The sequence below is a fragment of the Nuphar pumila genome, chromosome 11, assembly GCF_984573655.1.
Source record: "Nuphar pumila chromosome 11, dmNupPumi1.hap1.1, whole genome shotgun sequence".
Classification (NCBI taxonomy): Eukaryota; Viridiplantae; Streptophyta; class Magnoliopsida; order Nymphaeales; family Nymphaeaceae; genus Nuphar; species Nuphar pumila.
Window position 1 is genome coordinate 8,952,922 of NC_143259.1, and position 23,234 is coordinate 8,976,155.

The 23,234-nt window shown below is 36.4% G+C and overlaps 1 protein-coding gene across 1 annotated transcript in view; it reads left to right on the forward strand.

Annotated features, from left to right (window-relative positions):
• The window catches only part of LOC149821860 (myosin-6-like), a 71,266-nt gene extending 49,759 nt beyond the window's left edge, over positions 1-21,507 (forward strand). Inside the window, exons 30-39 of the mRNA XM_089981504.1 lie at positions 18,735-18,893; positions 19,041-19,226; positions 19,321-19,455; positions 19,536-19,606; positions 19,683-19,782; positions 19,890-19,946; positions 20,509-20,565; positions 20,684-20,764; positions 20,852-20,934; positions 21,028-21,507. Of these exons, the coding sequence (XP_089837630.1) occupies positions 18,735-18,893; positions 19,041-19,226; positions 19,321-19,455; positions 19,536-19,606; positions 19,683-19,782; positions 19,890-19,946; positions 20,509-20,565; positions 20,684-20,764; positions 20,852-20,934; positions 21,028-21,142 (1,044 nt within the window). The 3' untranslated portion in view covers positions 21,143-21,507. The remainder of the gene's footprint in view (positions 1-18,734; positions 18,894-19,040; positions 19,227-19,320; positions 19,456-19,535; positions 19,607-19,682; positions 19,783-19,889; positions 19,947-20,508; positions 20,566-20,683; positions 20,765-20,851; positions 20,935-21,027) is intronic.
• The last annotated feature ends 1,727 nt before the right edge of the window (positions 21,508-23,234 follow it).

Below are 23,234 nucleotides of genomic sequence, written 5' to 3' on the forward strand. Positions count from 1 at the left end.
CGGGGTAGTAAATCAAATAAGAAAGAGTAATCATTATTTTCTTTTGGTTCATTATTTGCAAAACCATCTTCTTCTTCAAGGAAAATAACATCTTTTGAGATATAAAGTTTATTATTTGATATATCAAAACATCGGTATCCCTTTTGTTTTTCACCATATCCTAAGAAAACACATTCAATAGCCTTCGATGAAAGCTTATCATTTTTGTGAGTAAGTATACATTTACAACAAAAAAATCTTAGCCTTTTGAAATCCGAAGACATATTATAAAGTTTTTCAAAAGGAGAAACATTTTTTAAAGATGACGGAGTTCTATTAATAAGATATGTTGAAGTTAAACGGCTTCGGCCCAAAAGGATTTTGGAATATTTTTAGAAATTAGAAGGGTTCTAGTTCTTTCCATAATATGCCTATGTTTTCTTTTCTCAAGACCGTTTTGTTGCGGTGTACTAGGACAAGATCTTTGATGATAAACTTCATTTTTTCGCAAATAAGTTTGAAATTCATTTGACATATATTCTCCTCCGGAATCAGATCTTAGAATAGACAAATTACCTAGAAATTGATTTTTGATCATTGCATGAAAATCTTTAAAGATGGAAAACACTTCAGATTTTCTACTTAGAAAGAAAATCCATATGTATCTAGTGAAATCGTCCACAAAGATTGCATAATATGAGAAACCTCCCTTAGACATGATAGGAGAAGGTGCCCAAACATCAGAATAAACTAATTTAAACGGTCGTGTAGAGACAAAGCTTCTTTGAGGAAAAGGAGTGGCTTTTGATTTACCAAAGATGCAATCTTTACAAGTCATAACTTTTTCATTACAAGAATTTCCAAAAAAAGAAGAAGAGAGACATCTTTAAAAAATTCGGATGGCCAAGTCTCTTGTGCCAAACATCTATACTTTTGACATTTACAAAATTACAAAATGACTTGGGTGGTAGTGTCAAAAAATCCATGAAATACAGATCACCTCTCCTATGACGTTGCCCAATCAGCTTCCCTGACTGGAGATCCTGCACGGTGCAATCCTTGGGTGAGAAAGAGACTTGGCATCCTTGATCGGTAATTTGAGAAAAAGAAAATAAGTTTGAATTGATTTTTGGAACTACCCTTACTTTTGGAACAAAGAAATTTTGAGAATGTTTTAAATCAAGTATACCAATGTTTTTAATTTTCAAAGAAGTTTCATCGGCCGTTGAAACATACGATGTTATGGGAATGGAATGAACATTAAAAAGGGTGTGTTTATGAGGTGTCATGTGAAAAGAAGCACCGAAGTTCAAAATCCACATACCTGGAGGAGATGAAGAGGTTGCTATAGCGGCTCTCGAAGTAGAGGAACACTTAAGAAGATGTTGAAGTGCCTCTGAAATTTGATTTAGAGTGTCTTTAATGTCTCCTCCATTGTTGCTCACTTCTTTATTTTGGACATTTTCACCAACCACAACCACTTTTCCTTTGAGCTTAGGACAAACCGGTTTGATATGACCCGATTCATTACAAAAGTGACAAATGACACCCTTTCTAAAACCATTATTTTTGGCAAAGTGGGGAAGCCTATAAGGCTTAACATTGGATCCCGACCTAGTGACAACCAAAATTTCATCACTTTTATGAGTCATGCTAAGACGAGTTTCCTCTTAGTACACTTCGTCCAGGGCATCTTCAATAGGTAAGGCCTTGCTTCTATGAAGAAGGGATGCCCTTCAAATTCCGGTCTAAGATCGTGGAGAAATTGAAAGAAATGTTCTTTCTCAACTTGTTCTCTTCTTAATTCAACATCTTCCGAAGCCACCCATTTGGGCTCAAGAAGAGCAAGTTCATCCCAAAGGAGAGACAAAGCACTAAAGTAATCTCGGACACTCATGTCCCCTTGTTTAGTAGATCAAATTTTTTCTTGACAAAATAATTGTCTAGCTAAATCTTTTTGGGTATACATGCCCTTGAGAAAGAAACAAGCTTCATTGGCTCTTCTAAAATGTTGGCACAAATTTTTATGTCAACATTGTTTATGAACCATGCCAAAATTTTGGCGTGGTTACTTTTTCAATCTTCTACCTTAGTTTGATGCTCATTGATTGCTTTAATGCGATCTTCACCATCAAGAGCCTTTTGACGCCACCTTCAATCTTGGTGAGCTTTAATGTTGGTTCTAGAGTAGTCCCCGTCATGAAGCCCTATAGCTTTTTTCCATGAAGGCGATTCTCCATAGTCGACGCCCACATCAAATAATTTGATCCGTTGAGCTTGAAAGAAAGTTCAACGCTTGTGTCGTGCTCCATGATGGCAAAGAGAGGTAGAGTTGAGAAAGAATTTAGAAAAATACTTCCAAGATCACACGTAACCCAATTGGCTTTGATACCATGTATTGGACAATACGAAAATGCAAATAACAAGATAACAAGTACATAATGTTCACAATACACAAACCCACTAAAGGGGAATGCCAAAAAGGCAAAAGAGATATTATTGAGAGGTAAAAAGATGAGTACAAGCCACACTTACAAGAAGGGAGAGCCCCTCAATTTATAGAGAGAAAAAACAACTAAGAGGGGGCCATTGGGGCTCCCAATATAGTCGTTGGGGAGCCCCAATGATCATATTAATGACCGTCCCAACGACTATATTGGTGCCCCCCCCAATGGTCCCAATTACATAAAAAAGAAAAAAGAAAAAAGAATACAAAAGATGAAAAAGGAAAAAACCTAAGAAAAAATAAATGAGTAGTGAAATTACCAAAATACCCCTATCAAGTATTTTGATATAAATACATAAAGAATAATACACACACACACACGCATATATATATATATATATATATATATATATATATATATATATATATATTAACATGGTCATGCCTTGTATTTGGATGAAAAAGAGTCTTAGGACACAAATATTTCGGGTGGCTTAAAGGTTCTAAATGACTTTCTTGATTGCACTTCGTGTTGTTTAGGGTCACTACATCTGGAATATTGTAGGTTGTTTTTGTCACTCATGGGATTGCTCTTCATTATGAGATTGCACTTCACTTATAACAACATTATCATTATCAATATCAAGCTCACAATCATCATGCTTACAAACAAAGTCAAGCAAAAAGTACTCAATTACTTCCTTATATTTTTCACTATCAAAGAAGTTCCTTTTCTAGAAAAGCCATATTTCTAGAAACATATAACTAATCATTTTTGGATCATAACATCTAAAAAAAAACACAAGAAATAGCCCTAGGTGAAAATTTAGCATTTTTGTTGGTTAAAACAAAACATTTGCAATAAAAAAGTCTCAATCTAGAATAGTTAGGAGTAAGCTTAAAAAGTTTCTCAATAGGAGAGATATTTTGTAAAGATGAGGATGAAGCATCGGAGTTAAAGTTGCTTTACCCAAAAAAATTTTAAGCAGATAATTACAATGTGCCTATCTTTCCTTTCAACAAGACCATTTTGTTGTGGTGTGTGGGCAAGATCTTTGATGAGTACTATCATGTAAATTGAGGTATTCTTTAAATTCTTTCGATAAAAATTCTCTCCCTGAGTCGGAATGAAAAATAGAGATATTGTTGCCAAACCTATTCTTTACTAAGTTATGAAAATTTTTAAAATGTAAGAAAACTTCATATTTATGTTTAAGAAGGTATACCCAAGTATATTTAAAGAAGTCATCCAAAAAAATTACATAATATGCATATCCACCTTTTAAAGTAATTAGCGTTGGACCCCAAACATCTGAACTAACTCAAGTGGTCTAGTAGAGACAAAAGTTTTATAAAAAGGTAATTTATTAATTTTTCCAAGAGTACAATCATCATAAGTAAATTCATTAGTGTTACAAATTTTTTCCAATTTTGGAAAATGTGGAACGTTAGATACATGAGGATGTCCTAATCTTCTGTGTCATAAGTCTAAATCTAACTTTTGGACATTGCAACAAATAGTATTCTTGGGTATCTTCAAAAAGTCCATGTAGTAGAGATCTTCTTTTCTATGACCTTGCCCAATCAGTTTCCCTAATTGGCGATCTTGCACCCAACAACTATTTGATGAGAAGGATATATCACAACTATGGTTCGTTATTTCAGATACAGATAAGAAGTTTAAATTCAATTTGGGAATATGAATATTGGAATTGATTTTTTTTTTGAGTTTTGGAAATCCTTTTCAAAATTCTATATTCCTTTAATTTCAAGAGATGTGCCTTCGGCGGTGAAAACATTAGACACACTTGAGTTAGTATGATATTCGGCTAAGATATCAACGTTTGGGGTCATGTGAAATGATGCACCAAAATCAAGGAGCCAATGAAATTTACTAGGGTTGGAGAAGGATGAAACCACAACTCCCATTGTAGAATATGCTCATTTGAGAAGAGGTTGAAGGGTTTCTACTAATTGTGGCAAGGACTTAGCAATGCCAATGGATGTATTTTGAGACGAGTTGTCCTTAGTTGCTCTTATGTTGTCCGTCTCTTGAGATGCCTCAACCATAGCCACTTTGTTGTATTCTCTTCTTCTTAGTCTAGGACATATAGGCCTAATATGTCCTGGTTCATAGCAACAATGACAAGTAATTTTTCTTTTGTCATAATCATTGCTTTGCATCCAATAAGGTTTATCATGTTCGTTACCTTGTTTCCAATAAGGTGATTTGTAAGAACGGGTATAGTTACCCGACCTAAACATGGCCAAAACGGATTCTTCTTCATTTTTGGTTGAATGTTTTTTCATCCTATTTTCCTCCATGCTTAACTCCTCTATAGTATCAACAATAGAAAGAACCTTACCTCTATGTAAAAGAGCCGACTTAATGAACTCAAATTCAGGTCTTAGTCCATTTATGAATTGATAAAAAGTGCACCATGCTCAATATCTTGAGGGCGATGTCACTTAGGTTCAAGAATAGTCGGTTCTTCCCAAAGTCCCGATAATTCATTGTAATACTCTAATACTTTTGCTTCCTTGAGTCATATGAACCTCATCTTACAAATTGCACACATGTGCAGTATCCTAAAAGAACATATCTTCTTAAAATATTTTCACTTATTGTCAGCATGCTCAAACTTGGCAAGGCTAGAGTATTTCTTAATATTAACACTATTAATGAGCCAAGACATTATCTTGACATGTCCTGTTCTCTACTATTTCTATTTCTTTTCTTATTTAGATTTAGCTTTGGTTCTCTCACCATCTAAAAGAGCTACTACTTTTTTTTCTATTTTTTAGTGAGGATTAGTTTAGGTTTCGAATTAGACCCATCAACTAACCCCACAATCCCTTGCCTCATATGTGATGCTTCATAATAGAAGCCCACATAATGTAGTTGATATCATTAAATTTGATAGGCATGACAGTGACACTTTCTTTTTTAATCATGATTACAAAAGAGAATATACCAGAGTGAGATAGAGAGAGAAGAGAAGGAGAATGAGCACGATCACCTGATCACCACAAACACTTGATCCTACGAGCACACACTACGAACTTCTTTGAGTAGTGTGAGCCAAAGGGGCTAAGTAAATCTTCCAAGAAGGCTTTCACTTGAATGTCAAACACCAAAAAGAGCAATACACGATCACACAAGCTCTGATACCATGTCACAAAATGAATCTTCAAAACACAAATGTCCACCAATACAAATTCCAAATGGATATGCACAAAATTGAGCCACAAAGAGCACACTCACAACTGTAATGAGATATGCGGAAATACAAAAGTGCTATAAGCACTTGCAATGTCCTACAATGGACAAACAAAAGAGACGATAACCAAGTCCACAAAGGGACAACACACACAAGTCTTGAGATAGGCAAAAATATAGAAGTGTCTTTATTGAAAAGAGAGAGAGCTCTCAAGCATAAGAATTACAAAGGGGTTCACCCCTATTTTTACAAGAAGAAAATGAGAGAAAGGGAGGCCACATGGCCTCAAAAGGTGTGCCAAAAAGGGGCTCCCATGGAGTCGTTGGGGGCCCCCAACGACTCAATGGTGGGACCCCTTAAGTGGCTTAAAGAAAGAATAAAAAAAGAAGAAAAATAAAATAAATACAAAAAATGATAAAAATAAAAAAGAGGAAAAAACAAGTACCCCTATCGGGTACTGTGTGAAATGACCATAATACCCCTATCGAGTAATATGGTGTTCTAGGAAAAATGCACATATATATGTATGTATTGATACATATATTTTAACCCCCCCTCTCCCCCCTCAAACTTTACGAGGAGATGACCGAAAGTTTGCCAAGGAAAAACATGAAACGAGGAGCAGGAAGGGCTTTAGTGAAGAAGTCCGCCAACTGATATTCTGAAGTGACATATGGAAGAGTATTTGTTCCTCGTAAATATTCATCCCGAACATAATGACAGTCCATCTCGATATGTTTGATGCGCTCATGGAAAGTGTGATTGCTTGTAATATAGATGACACTCTTGTTGTCACAACATAACTTTGAAGTTCCAGCAATATCAACCCCCATGTCTTTGAGAAGACTGCGAAGCCAAACTAATTCCTTTATTGTGGTTGTCATAGCCTGATATTCAGCTTCAGGAGAAGAGAGCGAGATTTTTTGTTGCTTCTTGCATCTCCAGGCAATTAAGGAATCTCTTAAAAAGACACAAAAACCGATAGTTGAGATTCTATCATCAGGGTTACCTCCCTAATCTGCATCAATATAAGCAAGAAGATTTAAGGAAGAAGATGAGGATAGAAATAACCCTTTATTTATGGTGTTTTTGATGTATCGGATGATCCAGAACACAACGCTTATATGCACAGTTGTAGGAGCGTGCTTAAATTGACTTGCAGAGTGAACCACATGAGCGATGTCTGGTTTGGTGATGATTAGTTAAGTGAGAGATCCAATGAGCTGTCTGCAGGGTGTAGGATCTTCCAGAAGAACCCCGTCCTCCAACCTTAATTTGGCATTAATAACCTCTAGAGTTTCTACCTTTTTATTATCTGAAATGACAGACTTAGTACATATATCTGCATCAAGCTTCATCTGTGACAAAATATATCCTCGAGGAGAATATGCGACTTCAATGTCAAGAAAATATTTACGGAAGCCTAAATCAAACAATTCAAAATTATCTTTTAACATGGTTTTAACATCAACAATACTATTTTGATCATTCCCAGTGATAATCCTGTCATCAACATAAAGTAATAAGATAACAATACTAGTACCTGCACTTTTAACAAATAGAGAAGTGTCAATATAACAGGAATGAAATCCTAATTTAACCATGATATCACTAAAACAATCATACCAAGCCTTGGGGGCTTGTTTAAGACCATACAGAGCTTTTAAAAGCTTAAGGGTTTGACCTTGTCCAATATTAATTTCGGGTGGTGAATCCATATATACTTCTTCATTTACATTTTCATTTAGAAATGCATTTTTTACATCGAGTTGATATATAGGCCATTTTTTGGTTGATGCGACAATTATTAGAGTTTTGACACTAGTCATTCGGGCTACAAGAGCGAAGGTTTTCTCATAGTCAATTCCATATTCTTGGGAATATCCCTTTGCTACTAACCTAGCTTTATATCTTTCTAGGGAACCATCGCTTTTAGTTTTAACTTTAAAGACCCAGCAACATCCAATAGTTTTTTTATGTGGAGGGAGTTTGACTATTTTTCAAGTATTTGCCTTTTTTAGCGTATCTAATTCTATTTTCATTGCTTCAACACAATGTGGTAGAGCCTTAGCTTGATTATAATGAGATGGTTCATAATATGAATGTAAAGTTATTAAACATGCCCGATAATTGGGTGCTAAAGACTCATAAGATACAAATCTATTGGGTGGTATTGATTCTCTAGAAGAGCGCCTAATGGGGGGCTCTTCTGAAGATTCAGAAATTTGAGAGAATTTTTCTAGGGCACTAATAGGCCTTTTTTTATCTCTTCGGGTGTAAACATTAATATTTTCATTATTAGTACCATCACTTGGTGGTGACATATCAAAATTGGACACTTCACAAGTATCCTCTATATTTTCAAGATGATTCATAGAATCATCATTTATGTCATCAATAAGATCATGTAAAAACATATAACCAATTTCATGTGATGACTCCATTTTTTAAAACCATTCTCATCTTCTAAGAAAGTTACATCTTTTGAAACATAAAGCTTGTCATTTTTTTAAATCAAAACACCTATAGCCTTTTTTATTTTTCTCGTAACCTAGAAAAACACATTCAATTGCCTTTGGAGACAACTTATCTCTCTTATGCAAGAGAACAAAGCATTTATAACCAAAGATGCGAAGGCGATTGAAATCGGGTGAGAATTTAAAAAGTTTCTCATAAGGAGAGGCATTCTTTAATTTTGAGGAAGGCATTCTATTGATTAGGTATGTTGAGGTTAGGACGGCTTCGACCCAAAAAATTTTCGGAATATTTTTAGAGACAAGCAATGTTTTAGCGGTTTCTATAATATGCCTATGATTTCTTTCCATTAGTTCGTTTTGTTGTGGAGTCCTAGGGCATGATTTTTTATGACAAATTTCATTTTGTGTTAAGTAATTTTGGAATTCATTAGACAAGTATTCACCACCGGAATTGGTTCTCAAAGTAGATATATTACTTTGAAATTAGTTTTGAATTTTTATATGAAATTCTTTGAAGAAGGAAAACACTTCCGATTTATGACTAAGGAAATAGATCCAAACATATCGAGTAAAGTCATCGATGAAAGTGACATAGTAAGAGTAACCCCCTTTAGATATGACCGGAGATGGACCCCAAACACCCGAGTGCACCAATTTAAAGGGTCTTGAAGAAAGAAATGTTCTAGTTGGAAAAGGAATAGCCTTCATTTTTTCAAAAATACAATCTTTGCAATTAATGTCTTTTTCCTTACAAAATTTGTTTTCAAATGAAAAAAGATACATTTTTGAATAGCTTGGATGACCAAGCCTTTTATGCCAAGTTTCAATACTTTTCTCTTGGACATAAGAACAAAAATGATTTGTAGGAAGGTTTAGATGATCTATATAGTAAAGGTCCCCCATCCTATGGCCTTGCCCAATCTGCTTTCCGGACCGGAGAGGCTGCACAAAGCAACCATTAGATGTGAAAGATATTTCACATCCATGCTCGGCAATTTGGGAGACCGAAAAAAGATTTAAATTTAATTTTGGAACAACTCTAATTTTTGGAACAAAAAGATTTTGAGAATTTTTGGAGTTTAGAGTTCTAATGCTAGAAATTTTCAAAAAAGTTTCATCGGCCGTAGAGACACAAGAGCCTTTTGAATTGGTGCAAACATCGATTAAAGCATTTTCATGAGGAGTCATATGAAAAGATGCTTCAGAGTCTAAGATCCAAGAGTACGTACCAGGTGATGATGTAAATGCAATGGCCGCACCCGATGTGGATATGTTGAAGAGCCATGGATATTTGACCAAGGGTCTCTTTGAGATCACCATTCTTGCCTTCATCTTCTTTGGTGGTAGATTCTTTAAGAGAGGCCACCTTAGGCTTGAAAGTTCCATTGAGCTTTGGGCAAGCAGGTTTAATGTGACCTGACTCATAGCAATGATGACATACAATCATTTTTCTTCCTCCATTGTAGTTTCCTTGATTACCAAAGTGTGTGTGTGGGGGGGGGGGGGGAGTTGTAGTTTTTTACATTATTATCGGGTTTGGAAACGACAAGCACTTCATCAAAATTCTTACTCATCCAAGCCTTGTTTCTTCTTGGGTGATCTTGACAATAGCATCCTCTATAGGAGAAAAGATGGATCTATGGAGAAGTGATGACCTCACTTGCTCAAATTCGGGACGTAACCCAAATAAGATCTTGTTCCATTTGCTTTTGTCTTAGTTTGACATCTTTCATAGCAACTCATTTTGGTTCTAAAAGAGCCAACTCATCCCATAGTGGGTTTAAAGCACTATAGTGGTCTTGAATACTTGAATCACCTTGTTTGGTGGTTCTAATTTTTGCTTGTAAAAAATAAGCTCTTGCAAGATCCTTTTGGGTATACATACCCTTCATAAAAAATCAAGCTTCATTGGCTTGACGAAATTTAGCTATATTAGCACATACCTTGAGTTCGACGTTGTTCTTGAACCAAGCAAGGATTTTTGCGTGAATGCTTTCCCAATCTTCTACTTCCTTTTGATGATTTTCAATGGCTTTGAGGCGAGCATCTCCTTCAAGAGCCTTTTCTTGTCCACCTTCGATCTTTGTGAGCTCCAATTTAGGTTCCGGAATGGAACTCATAACATACCCCCAAAGATTCTTGCCTTTGAGGTTGTTCTCCATTACCGATGCTCACATCATGTAATTCTTTCCATTGAGTTTGAAGGATAGATCGATTTTTGCTTCCATAAGGCCACCAAGAAGTGAGAAGAAGGGAGACAATTGATGAAAAGTATATGTACCACGCTTCTTCCTCTACGAACCGAGTGGCTTTGATACCATGTAATGAGATATGCGGAAATACAAAGAGTGCTATAATCACTTGCAATGTCCTACAATGGACAAGCAAAAGACACAATAGCCAAGTCCACAAAGGGACAACACATACACAAGCCTTGAGATAGGCAAAAATATAGAAGTCTCTTTATTGAAAAGAGAGAGAGAGCTTTCAAGCATAAGAATTACAGAGGGGCTCACGCCTATTTATACAAGAAGAAAAGGAGAGGAAGGGAGGCCACATGGCCTCAAAAGGTGTGCCAAAAAGGGGCTCCCATGGAGTCATTGGGAGCCCCCAACGACTCAATGGTGGGGCCCCTTAAGTGGCTTAAAGAAAGAATAAAAAAAGAAGAAAAATAAAATAAATACAAAAAATGATAAAGATAAAAAAGAGGGAAAAACAAGTACCCCTATCGGGTATTGTGTGAAATGACCATAATACCCCTATCGGGTATTATGGTGTTCTAGGATATATATATATATATATTAACAACAACATCCACAATGGGCACACACAAAGAAGACTCAAATATAAAATAATATTTTATTGAACTTTCAAATATGCTTTTAAAAGCAGTACTAGAATGAGGGGATTCATCCCCTTTATACACACACATGAGGGCTAAAATGGGCACAAAAGAAAGCCCATTGTAGCCGTTGGACTAGTCCAATCAACCAATGGTTGACCAAGCTTGAAAAAGAAAAAATAACAAAGAATAAAAAGAATAAAAAGTTAAAATACAATATATATATATATATACACACACACATTATATGTACATTACATTTTAACAGTTTGCATGTTTCTTATGTAATGTATTATGTTATGAGGTGTTTCCTCTGGATGAGTACCTGATTTTTTCCCCTGTGAATAACATTTATCCAAATGCAACCCTCAGTGGTTGTATGCTTCTTTTGGGTTGACAAAGGAACTATGTAATAGGTGTAAGGAAATAGAATCCCAAACGGAACTTTAAAAGATGCTCACAAAAGGTCTTTCTCAATGAACACAAAGGTTCATTTAACACACTTGCAAGAACCGAAATATTCAAAAGAGTGCACACACGAAGAGAAAAAATATATCTCATTAAAGTGGTATAAACCCACACACAAAAGTCCTAAAATACAAAAAGTAAAAACCTATATTTATAGGGTTGAAAAGAGCTAAGAGACGGGGAGTCGTTGGGCTCCCAACGGCTGTAATTAGAGCTGTTGGGAGTCCAACGTCTCCCAATAAATGCCAATAAATGCTTTATTGACTTTTCATTCAATAAAGGCATAAGCCTATTATTTAAATGTCCTAAAAACAGAAAACAAAAGTGCTTTATGCTTTATTGACTGAAAAGTCAATAAAGGCATAAGCCTATTTGAATGTCCTAAAAATAGAAAATAAAAGTTATTCTAACTAGCCTAATTCTAACTAAACTAAGAAGCTAAACTAAAGAATAAGATTACATATGATATATTTTTCTCATATATAACATTAACTATGAGATTACAATTTTAACACTCCCCCTCAAACTTACAGTTTGACAATCGAAAGTTTGTTTAAGAAAAAATGGAATCGGGGAGCAGCAAGAGTTTTGGTAAAGAAGTCGGCCAATTGATATTCTGATGAGACATATGGGAGATCAATGGTACCGTGTAGAAATTCCTCTCGTACATAGTGGCAATCCATCTCGATATGCTTCGTTCGTTCACAGAATGTCCGGTTGCTGGCGATGTAAATAGAGCTTTTGTTGTCGCAACATAGTTGTGATGACCTCGTAGTCGTAACACTCATGTCGTGAAGCAGTCTTCTTAGTCATACTACTTCCATAGCGGTTGTAGCCATGACTCTATACTTAGTTTCAGTTGATGAAAGAGATTTTTTGTTGCTTCTTGCACCGCCAAGAAATCAGGGATTCGCCTAAAAACACACAAAGACCAGTAGTTGAGTATCGATCATTGGGATCACTCCCCAATCTGCATCAGTATAAGCAGTTAATTGTAGTGAAGAAGAAGCAGACAAAAAAAGATTATAAACGGAGATTTTAAGATATCTTATAATTCGTAATACTACTCCCATATGAACAATAGTGGGAGTATGCTGAAATTGACTTGTTGTGTGGACAACATGTGTGATGTTCGGTCGTGTGATGGAAAGGTAAGACAATGCCCCAACAAGTTTGTAAGGTGTTGGGTTCTCAAGTTGTTCTCCATCATCAATCTTCATTTTGGCATTGACGACTTCAGGAGTGTCAACATGTTTTTCATCTGTGATTCCGGACCTGTTAATAATATCAAGAGAAAATTTTGATTGAGTTAGTAAAAACCTATAGGAGAATAGGCCATTTCGATTCCAAGGAAAAATCTTAAGAAACCCAAGTCACTCATTTCAAAAAAAAAATTGAGATTTTTTTTATATTGTCAACTCCCTGTTTATCACTCCCTGTGATAATCATGTCGTCCACATAAAGGAAAAGAATAATAATACCTGCATTAGATTTCTTAATAAACAAAAATAATACCTGCATTAGATTTCTTAATAAACAAATTTGTGTCAGTAAGACAAAATTGGAAGCCAAAAGCAAGCATAACTTGACTAAATTTGTTATACCAAGCCTTTGGGACTTGTTTAAGTCCATATAAGGCCTTATGTAAATGAAAAGCTTTTCCTTGAGGAATCTTAATACCAGGTGGAGATTTCATATAAACTTTTTCAGCTAGACTACCTTTGAGGAACACATTCTCTATATCCATCTGAAAGATATGACATTTTTTTACAGAGGCAAGAGCAATCAAAGTTCTTATTGTGGTCATTCTAGCGATCAGTGCAAAAGTTTTCTCATAGTCTATTTCATATTCTTGAGAATAATCTTTAGCAACTAGTCGAGCCTTAAAACGTTCAAGAGTGTCATTACTCTTGGTTTTGATTTTGTATACCCAATGACATCCTATAGGTTTCTTTCCTGATGGAATATTTTGAATAGTCTATGTATTCACCTTTTCTAAGGCACATAACTCTGCTGACACGGCTTCAACACATTCGAGATGTTCTTTTGCAGTATCATAATTAGAAGGTTCTACGTAGAAATGTAACAGGGCAATATAGGCTTGGTACTTTGGCGAAAAAGCCTCATAAGATATAAATTTTTAGGTACTTTTGACACCCTAGATGATCTTGTTTTCATACGATCCTGTGCTTTAGTATATTTTTCTAGAGCATAAGGTTGCTCTAGGTTACCCCGTCTGAAGTATTGAATGCATTCTGGAAGAGATGATTCAGTACTTATCACATTTTGATCTTCTTGATCAACATCTTCCTTATCAATCTCTGGAACTAAGTCCAGTAGAAAGGAATATTCATCGATTTTTGTAGAGTTTTTAATTTCAAAGAAACTTTCATTTTCTAAGAAGGATACATTTCGTGACACATGTAGCTTTCTAGTTTCAAGATCAAAGTATATATAACCTTTTTCATTGCTTGCATAACCAAGAAACGCACATGGATAGCACGAGGTGAGAGTTTGTCATTTTTGTTGAAGAAAACAAAACATTTACAACCAAATTCCCTTAACCTTGAATAATATGGGATTTGTTTGAAGTGTTTTTCAACTGGTGAAATATTGCTTAACGTAGAGGATGACATTCTATTAATGAGATATACCGCGGTTAGAGTGGCTTCGGCCCCAAAAAAAATTGGTACTATATGAGTGACGAGTAGGGTTCTTGTTGTTTTTGTAATATGCCTATGTTTTCTTTCTGCTAGGCTATTTTGCTGTGAGGTTTTGCTGTGGGGTATACGGACATGATTTTTGATATAAAATACCATGTAAATTTAAGTAATCATTAATTTTTTTTGACAAAAACTCTCCCTGAATCAGTACGAAAAATGAAGATATCATTCTTAAATTGATTCTTAACCAGTTTATGAAATATTTGAAAATGAAAAAATACATCGGATTTATGTTTGAGAAAATAAATCCAAGTATGTCTTGTAAAATCATCTACAAAAATGACATAATATGAAAAAAACCCTTCGAACATAATAGGTGTAGGACCCCATACATTCGAATGCACTAACTCAAAAGGCCGAGATGAGACAAAATTTCTTTCTTGAAAGGGTAATCTCTTCATTTTTCCCAGAATACATTTTTCACATTTAAATGTTTCAAAATTACAAAAGTTTTCCATATTTGAAAAAAACTGAATCTTGGATATGCTAGGATGACCAAGTCTCTTGTGCCATAGATTCAAGTTCATTTTCTGAACATTACAACAAAGTGTATTCTTAGGAATTTTCAAAAAATTCATGTAGTATAAGCCTCCTTCTCTATGGCCTTCCCCAATCAGCTTCCCTGACTGATGATCCTGCACTCGACAACCACGATAGGAGAAGAAAATGTTATATCTATGTCAGATAGTTGAGAAACAAACAAGAGATTGAGATTTAATTTGAGAATATATCTAATTTGTGGAATATGAAATCCTTTTAAGTTTTGAGAATTTTTTTTTTCAAAATTTTTTATTGCTTTGATTTCTAGTGATGTTCCATAAACATTAGATCCATTTGAGTTATGACATTCGGATAATATTTCAACATTCAGAGTCATATGAAAAGAAGCACCTGAGTCAAGAAGCCATAGAGTTTTACATGGATCAGAGGTGCTCACAGAAGAGACAACAGCTCCTGTAGATGAAGATGCTCTCTTGAGTAGTGGTCCGAGTGCTTCTACCAATTGTGCAAGAGACATACTCCCAATGAAAGTTTTGCTTGATTTTTGTTGTGGTCTGACGGAGGCAACCTTTTCTTATAAGGTTTCTTTAATTTTAGACAATGAGCTTTCACATGTCCAGGTTCACGACAATAGTAGCAAATAATTTTCTTTTTCTCAAAATCATCATTTCCTTTTCAATAGTTGGAAGGTTTGTAAGTTTTGACAAGGTTTCCAGGTTTTGAGACGGCTAGAACTGAGTCTTCATCGCTCTTGAAAATTATACTTTTTAGTCTATTTTCTTCCATACTCAACTCCTCTATTGTATCTTCTATTGACGACACTTTTTCACGATGGAGAAGAATAGACTTAGTGGATTCAAATTTCGATCGTAATCCACTAATAAAATGAAAAAAATGTTCCTCATTGATTTGGTTTTGGCGGAGTTCAATATTTTGTGGACAATGCCACTTTGGTTCAAGAAGAGCTAATTCTTCCCACAATTCCGACAAGCCATTGTAGTATTCTCTAATGCTCTTGTCTTCTTGAACCATATTTTGAACTTTAGTTTGTAGATTGCACACATGTGCAATATGTTAAATTGTATCTCTATTTTTGTGTGTGTGTATATATATATATATATATATGGATGATACATATATGTATATGTATCTATCGTTATATATATATAAATATATATTTTTTCCAACATGTAACCCGTAAGGTATTTCGGTATTTTCCTCTTTTTGCGCATATTCACATTAGTGAATATGTTCGTACTTTTTTTCTTCCTTTTTCTTTTTCCTTTTTCTTCCTCTTCTTTCCTTTTTCCTTCTTTTCTTTCTTGTTGACTTAGTCAACCTTGGAGGGGGTCCAACACTAGACGTTGGAGGGGCTCCAACGTCTAGTGGGAGCCCCTCCAAGGGTCCCTCTTTTGTATAAATAGGGGTGAACCTCCCTTATAAATGTATTCAATGCTTGGAGCATTTTTCTCTAATTGTTCAATAAAATTCTTTATATTTTTGCATTTGTGTTCTTCATTTGTACCTTAGGTACATTTTGTTCTAAGTGTTCTTGTGCTTTTGTGCACATATCCCTTCGTGGAGTTGGTGCTTGGTTTGCACACTATCTCTTTTTGAGATATTTTTACACAATATCCTTAAGAGAATACATTCTCTTAAGGTAATCCCACACATCATTAGCATGTTCGAATTTAGCAAGGCTCAAGTATTTCTTTATGTCAATACGTGTAATAAGCCAAAACATAGTTTTGGCATGACCCATTCGCCATTCCTTTCATTTTTTTTTCATAAGTGGATATGGCCTTCATCCTTTCTACTTTCGTGAGAGGTATTTCTTTCTCGCCTTCATCCTTGGTGAAGATTAGTGCAGGTTTCATATCGGTCTCGTCTACTAATCCCCATAACCCCTTTCCCGATATAAGATACTTCATAATTGAAGCCCATGTGACATAGTTTGAATCATTAAGCTTAATGGGTTTAATGGTGACGTTATCATTGTCATCCATTTTACAAGTCTTAATAAGAAGAAGAAAAAGAAAGACTTGATGAGAGTAGAGAAGAGAGATGTACCCTACCACGAATGGTAGATACGAACACACCTCCAAGCTAAGCTTGTTGATCACTCTGTTATATATACTTGATGAAGAGCACCTCTTCTTCTCCAAAACTTGAGTGACATGCTTCCCAATGCACTAAGATAAGTAGCTTAATCACGATCGTAGCTCTGATACCATGTAAGGAAATAGAACCCCAAATGGAACTTCAAAAGAAGCTCACAAAAGATCTTTCTCAATAAACACAAAGGTTCATTCAACACACTCGCAAGAACCGAAATATTCAAAAGAGTGCACACACGAAGAGAGAAAAAATATATCTCATTAAAGTTTGATAAACCCACACACAAAAGTCCTAAGATACAAAAAGTAAAAGCCCATATTTATGGGGCTGAAAAGAGCTAAGAGAGGGGAGTCGGGCTCCCAACTGCTCTAATTGGAGCTGTTGGGAGTCCAACGTCTCCCAATAAATGCTTTATGCTTTATTGACTTTTCTGTCAATAAAGGCATAAGCCTATTTGAATGTCCTAAAAACAGAAAACAAAAGTGCTTTGTGCTTTGTGCTTTGTGCTTTATGCTTTATTGACTGAAAAGTCAATAAAGGCATAAGCCTATTTGAATGTCCTAAAAACAAAAAATAAAAGTTATTCTAACTAGCCTAATTCTAACTAAACTAAAGAATAAGATTACATATGATATAGTTATCTCACATATGAGATTAACTATGAGATTACAATTTTAATAACAGGGACTCTTCTAACAGGGCACCCGTATCGCACCTGCACCCAGGCGGGTGCGACACTTGGGCACAACTTCCTTTGTGTTAGGTGAAGTCAACCACACTGAAGTCCATTTATATCCAAAAGTAGATTCAGTTAACCCTAATCAAGTCTATTTTTATCTATATTATATATATAAATACATAAATGCACACAAATACAAGTAGTGTTAACTTAAAACTGTTAGAAATTATATATATATTCTCCCCACACCCCTGCACCCAAGTTTTTTTAAAGTGCCGCATCCGCACCCGCACCTATGTGACAAAGTGCAGGAAGCATTTCTGACAGTCTTTTTCAAGAGACATTTCCTACTGTCTGATGCAGCCCTCAACAGGCTGCTACAAAGGCAGCGAAGATGCAGCTGCTGGAGGCGATGCCCAACCCTTGCGTGGGCTTGATGGAGGCTGGAAGGGCACGACTGGGTACAGTCGTATGTAGTACAGGCTTTAAACAATGAAGAACTCACCCAGATGGTGATGCTGGGCTTATTTTATTAGATACCAATATCATTGACAAGCTGCTGATAAATAAATTGAAAGAAAATGGGAAACAGCGAACAGTAATGAGAGAAAGAAAAAAATGGCAGGGAAAGGAAGTAATGCTGCTCAGAAAAGAAAAAAAGAAGACGCTGTAGCTATTCTTCCAAAAACTACCTCACGCAGCCCTAGGTCGTGCTTTTAAAGATGGTCACTGGATCCGGGTCCGGACCCGAGAAGGCTTCAATTCGGGACTGGATCGGGGCTGAGCCGGGTCTTCCCTTTTCTGGAGTATGTGCGTGTTATCTTCCTGCATCGAGTCAACTCACCTGGGGTCGGATCCTGCTGCTGGGTCCGATCGTCCATTCCAACTGGTGGGTCGGGTTCCCTGGCCCTGCCAGGGTCACATGGTACTGGTACGGGTACCGCCTGCTCTGCATCACTGTCTCACTTCTTTCGACAAACTTAATATAGATTTCAGTATCGTACGTGATCCAATTCTTGCAAGATTATCCAGTGCTTGGAAGTGCATATGCCAAATTGAATTCAAAAGTGTAACTAGGTTCTAGTATTGTATTTTTTGGTGTAGTTATTTTAGGTATTCACAAATTGGTGTTTTGGTTTTTCATTTTTTAGATAGTTGTCAACATTTAATTGACTTGCTCAGCTGTGTGGATCTAAAACCACTGGAAGTTTGAAGTCATCAAAACTCGGTCAGATGTTCCTCATTAAAGGGTTTTTATTTTTATTTTTTTATTTGGGCAGAATGAGGAAAGCAATGAACATTTGGCATATTGGCTGTCAAACACATCCACATTATTGTTCCTGCTACAGAAGAGCTTAAAACTAGCTGGTTCTGCTGGAGCTACTCCTCAGCGCAAGAAACCTCCACCTGCAGTGTCACTCTTTGGGAGGATGACTCAAGTAAGTCTTTCATTTTTTTCACCCCACTTCCTTTCAGCTGATGCATGTTTTAAGTAGATTAAACTGGCACTTGCTAATTGGTCAAAGTATGAACAACTTGAGGTTCATTTCCCTTTCCCTTGATGTGCTATAATTTTTAATTTTCAGGGCTTCCGTTCTTCTCCTTCTTCTGCAAACCTTGTAGTTTCTGAGGATGTAGTCCGTCAAGTTGAGGCAAAATATCCTGCTTTGCTTTTTAAGCAGCAGCTAACGGCTTATGTGGAAAAGATATATGGAATTATCCGTGACAATTTAAAGAGGGAACTGACATCATTGCTTGCACTGTGTATCCAGGTAGATGAATATTGTCTTATGGCTGGTGGAATAATTCTGTGGATTTGTAAGATAAAACATCCTTATACTGCTAAATTGTTTGTTTGTTTTGTAGGCACCTAGAACGTCAAGAGGAAGCATGGTAAGAGGATCCGGGCGATCTTTTGGTCATAACACCCCTAGTAGTAGTCACTGGCAAAGTATTATCGATAGCTTAAATGGCATTCTCAAAATATTTCAAGAGAACTTTGTAAGAGAATTTTTTATTTCTGTTGATCTGATTTGATTTGTCAGTATTTTCTGTGTGCTTATGTGCTGCTGTTGCTTCAGGTGCCTCCAGTTCTTATTCAGAAGACTTTTATTCAGATATTTTCTTTTATCAACGTACAGCTTTTCAACAGGTCAGGAGAAAAGGTTATATCTCCTATCATCTATGTAAATCGGAACTGCTTGTGACTGGTATTTGTGCATTTGCAGTCTTCTTCTGCGTCGGGAGTGTTGTTCATTTAGTAATGGCGAATATGTCAAAGCTGGTTTAGCCGAATTGGAGCTCTGGTGTTGCCAGGCAAAAGAAGAGGTACCCCCAATAGCTCGCAGACCTCCAGCTACTTTACACATTAACCATTCCATGTGATGAAAATCCTCTACTTAACTGATTCATGCATGTTAATTTTCTTCCTGCAGTACGCAGGTTCATCTTGGGATGAACTTAAGCACATAAGGCAAGCTGTGGGGTTCTTGGTATGTAAAATTTTTGTAGTGTCCAAGAAATTGAAGTCACTAATCATTTTATAGCATTTTATTTGACACACTTTACATGCTTTGGATTTTGATTATTGTTTGAATTGGAAGTGTGTGCTTTTGTTAGCCAGTAGTAAATGACCAGCTATTATTTAGATGAACGGTGATTTCATGGTTCTGTGTTGAGAAGTGTAGTATGCTAATGCATCATTTGTATTACTAGCATTTTGTTGTTTGGGAGTCTAAGGTTCTGTTTTACTAGCATCTGTGTGCAATTTTTGTGCCATGTGCCTTTGTATCTGAATTTCCTGTCAAATTGTTTACACGTATTCATGAGCAGCAATAGATTGAATTGGATCAGCTAGAGTTTCTAGCGGACGTGATGTTTCTCTTTTATTTTATTTTTGTTTATGCATGTTGGTCTTTTAACATAATCCTTTGTTTTCATGAGCAGCAATAGATTGAATTGGATCAGCTAGAGTTTCTAGCGGACGTGATGTTTCTCTTTTATTTTATTTTTGTTTATGCATGTTGGTCTTTTAACATAATCCTTTGTTTTCAGGTCATCCATCAGAAGCCAAAAACATCTTTTGATGAAATCACCCACGATCTTTGCCCTGTACTCTCTCTCTCTCTCTCTCTCTCTCTCTATATATATATATATATATATATATATATATATTTTTTTTTTTTGTTTCTCACTGTTGCATACTCTTGGTTGATTTTGGTTACAACAGATCCTAAGTGTACAGCAGCTTTATCGGATATGCACGCTGTACTGGGATGACAAATACGGCACCCACAGCGTATCTCCAAGTGTAAGGCTCTTTCTCAAACAAATGTATGCCTTATGTTTCCTTTTGATCCTAAAGTCTTGAACTTCTGCTGTTGGCATTTTGTTACAGGTTATTTCTAGCATGAGAGTCTTGATGACAGAAGACTCTAATAACCCTGTCAGCAATGCCTTTTTGTTAGATGATAACTCCTGGTAAAGATTTCTTTCCCTTTCTACGTCCAAAGTAGCACATATAAGCAAATTTATTGTGTTCAAGTAATTATCAAATGTTTTTGTGCAATGCAGCATTCCCTTCTCAGTGGATGACATATCTAATTCTCTTCAAGAGAAGGACTTCACAGATGTCAAGCCTGCACAAGAGCTTCTTGAGAACCCAGCCTTCCACTTTTTACAGGATTGATGCTGCCAAATCTTGAAGCTTCAATTGGGATTGTGGCCATGGGTCAATACTCGCTGTAGAAATCACCCGGTTATCGTGGCCAGGTTTCCGAAATTTCTTTCAATTAAATTCTTGTCGTGCTGTAAAATTATTCTTTGTATGTAAGATCCGTCCTTGATGTAGAATGTCCGAAGGGGGAAAAGATCTTTCCAGGATGTAGGTAGTTTTTGCCAGTGTTTAGCATTCTTTGTAGTTAGGAGAAGTCATAATCATCAAAGTTTGGTGGTTGGAGCCATTGAAGTCCTCCCCGTTTGTAAAGAAATGGTGTTTTCCTTTTTGTAAAGATAATTTATATATTTATAGGAGACCAGCGTTTCATATCTTCTCATTCTCCGTCTCCTGCCCTTTGGTTTTACTACATTGGAATCATTTACATGTATAGGTTAGTTGTTTTTCATGTGCCCTTTTTTGGGGAGATTTAAAGATCAACGGCTTATATTCCCACAAAACCTGAAAATGGGTAAATTCAAGTTTAATGAATTGTGCGTGTGTGCAGTGTGTTGGATGCATTGAGCTAGGAGTGTCTTTGTCTGTCTCAACAAGTTGTGAAGCACGCCTGCTTGCAGTCTGCCTTGGGCTTGGACATATGAGCCATTGAAACCGAAAGGGATGGGCCTGGTGGTGGTGGGTGCCTTGCACTGGCTACCTTCGGCTGCACTAGCCCGATTTGTGGTAAGGAATATGGCATTGATGTGATCATTTTTTGATTTATTATTTGGAGAAACTCCCCTTAAGGTTGGAGACTTAGTATAGCTCTCTGCTTGCCAAACTACAGTCATTGTCCCGGTAGTGCAAAACTGTGGGCTTATCCCTTGCCATCAGGGAGTCACTTTACTTTGGCCTGCGCAGGGAGGTGACGTCCATGAGATTTGAACCAAGAGTACCCATCTAGCAGCCTAGGCCTCATCTCACTATGCCAAACCACTTGGGAGGGAGTACTGCTTCAGTTTGTGCTAGGGGTGATGCCCATTGGATTTGAGCTTATATTTGTCTAGCGGCCTAGTGATCATGCATATGAGGACATTAGATACACGTTTTTTGTGCATGATTCATCGCGAAAATAGATTAATTAACCATTTTAGCTACACATTGAGGCCGTAGCCACCCGAACCAATGACCATAAAGATGTGTTTAAGTTCATTAAGCACATCTTTAATAGGTTTGGTGTTTAGAGAGCTTTTATTAGCGGTGGAGGCAAACATTTCAAGAGTGTACACATTACTTTCTTACTTATGAAGTATTTGGTGCATCATTGAATTGCGACGCCATACCATCCGCAGTGACCAGGTCGAGGTTTTCAGCAGGAGGATCAACATCCGCAGTGACCAGGTCGAGGTTTTCAGCAGGAGGATCAAACAGATTCTTGAAAAGACAGTCAGATCAAACCGAAAGGATTGGTCTCAGCGCTTAAACGATGTATTATAGGCGTACAAGACTGTTGTCAAGACTTTGATTGGCATGTCCCCTTACCGTTAGTAATCGAAAAATCATGTCACCTCCTTGTGGAATTAGAACACAGGGCTTATTGGGCGATAAAGAAATTTAATTTTGACATAGCCCAAGCTGGCGCAGAACGAAAACTTCAATTGAGTGAGCTCGAGGAATTGCGAAACGATGTATACAAGAGTGCCAAAATCTATGAAGCTCAAACTAAGCATTTTCATGACAAGCATATTTTGAGAAAGCAGTTCAAGCCTGGTTAGAAAGTTTGGCTCTTTAATTTGTGACTCCAATTGTTTACAGGAAAACTGAAGTCGAGATGGGATGACATGTTCATAGTCTTATTTTCATGTTGTGTTATTGATATTATGGACCCAAGAACGGGCAGGAACTTCAAAGTCAATGGGCAAAGGTTGAAGACCTACATTTCTGATGTCACTACCAGTCGAGACATCGAGGTTATGGACCTCGTTGATGTGTAAGGAAGTGTGCAGTGTATATTGTACACCACTAGTATTTAGTTTTCGTTTCTTCGTAGTTTTCGTAGTCTTGTACATATTTCTTTCTTTTTGGTTTATGTGCATGAATGGTAGATCATGTATGCATTCTATTT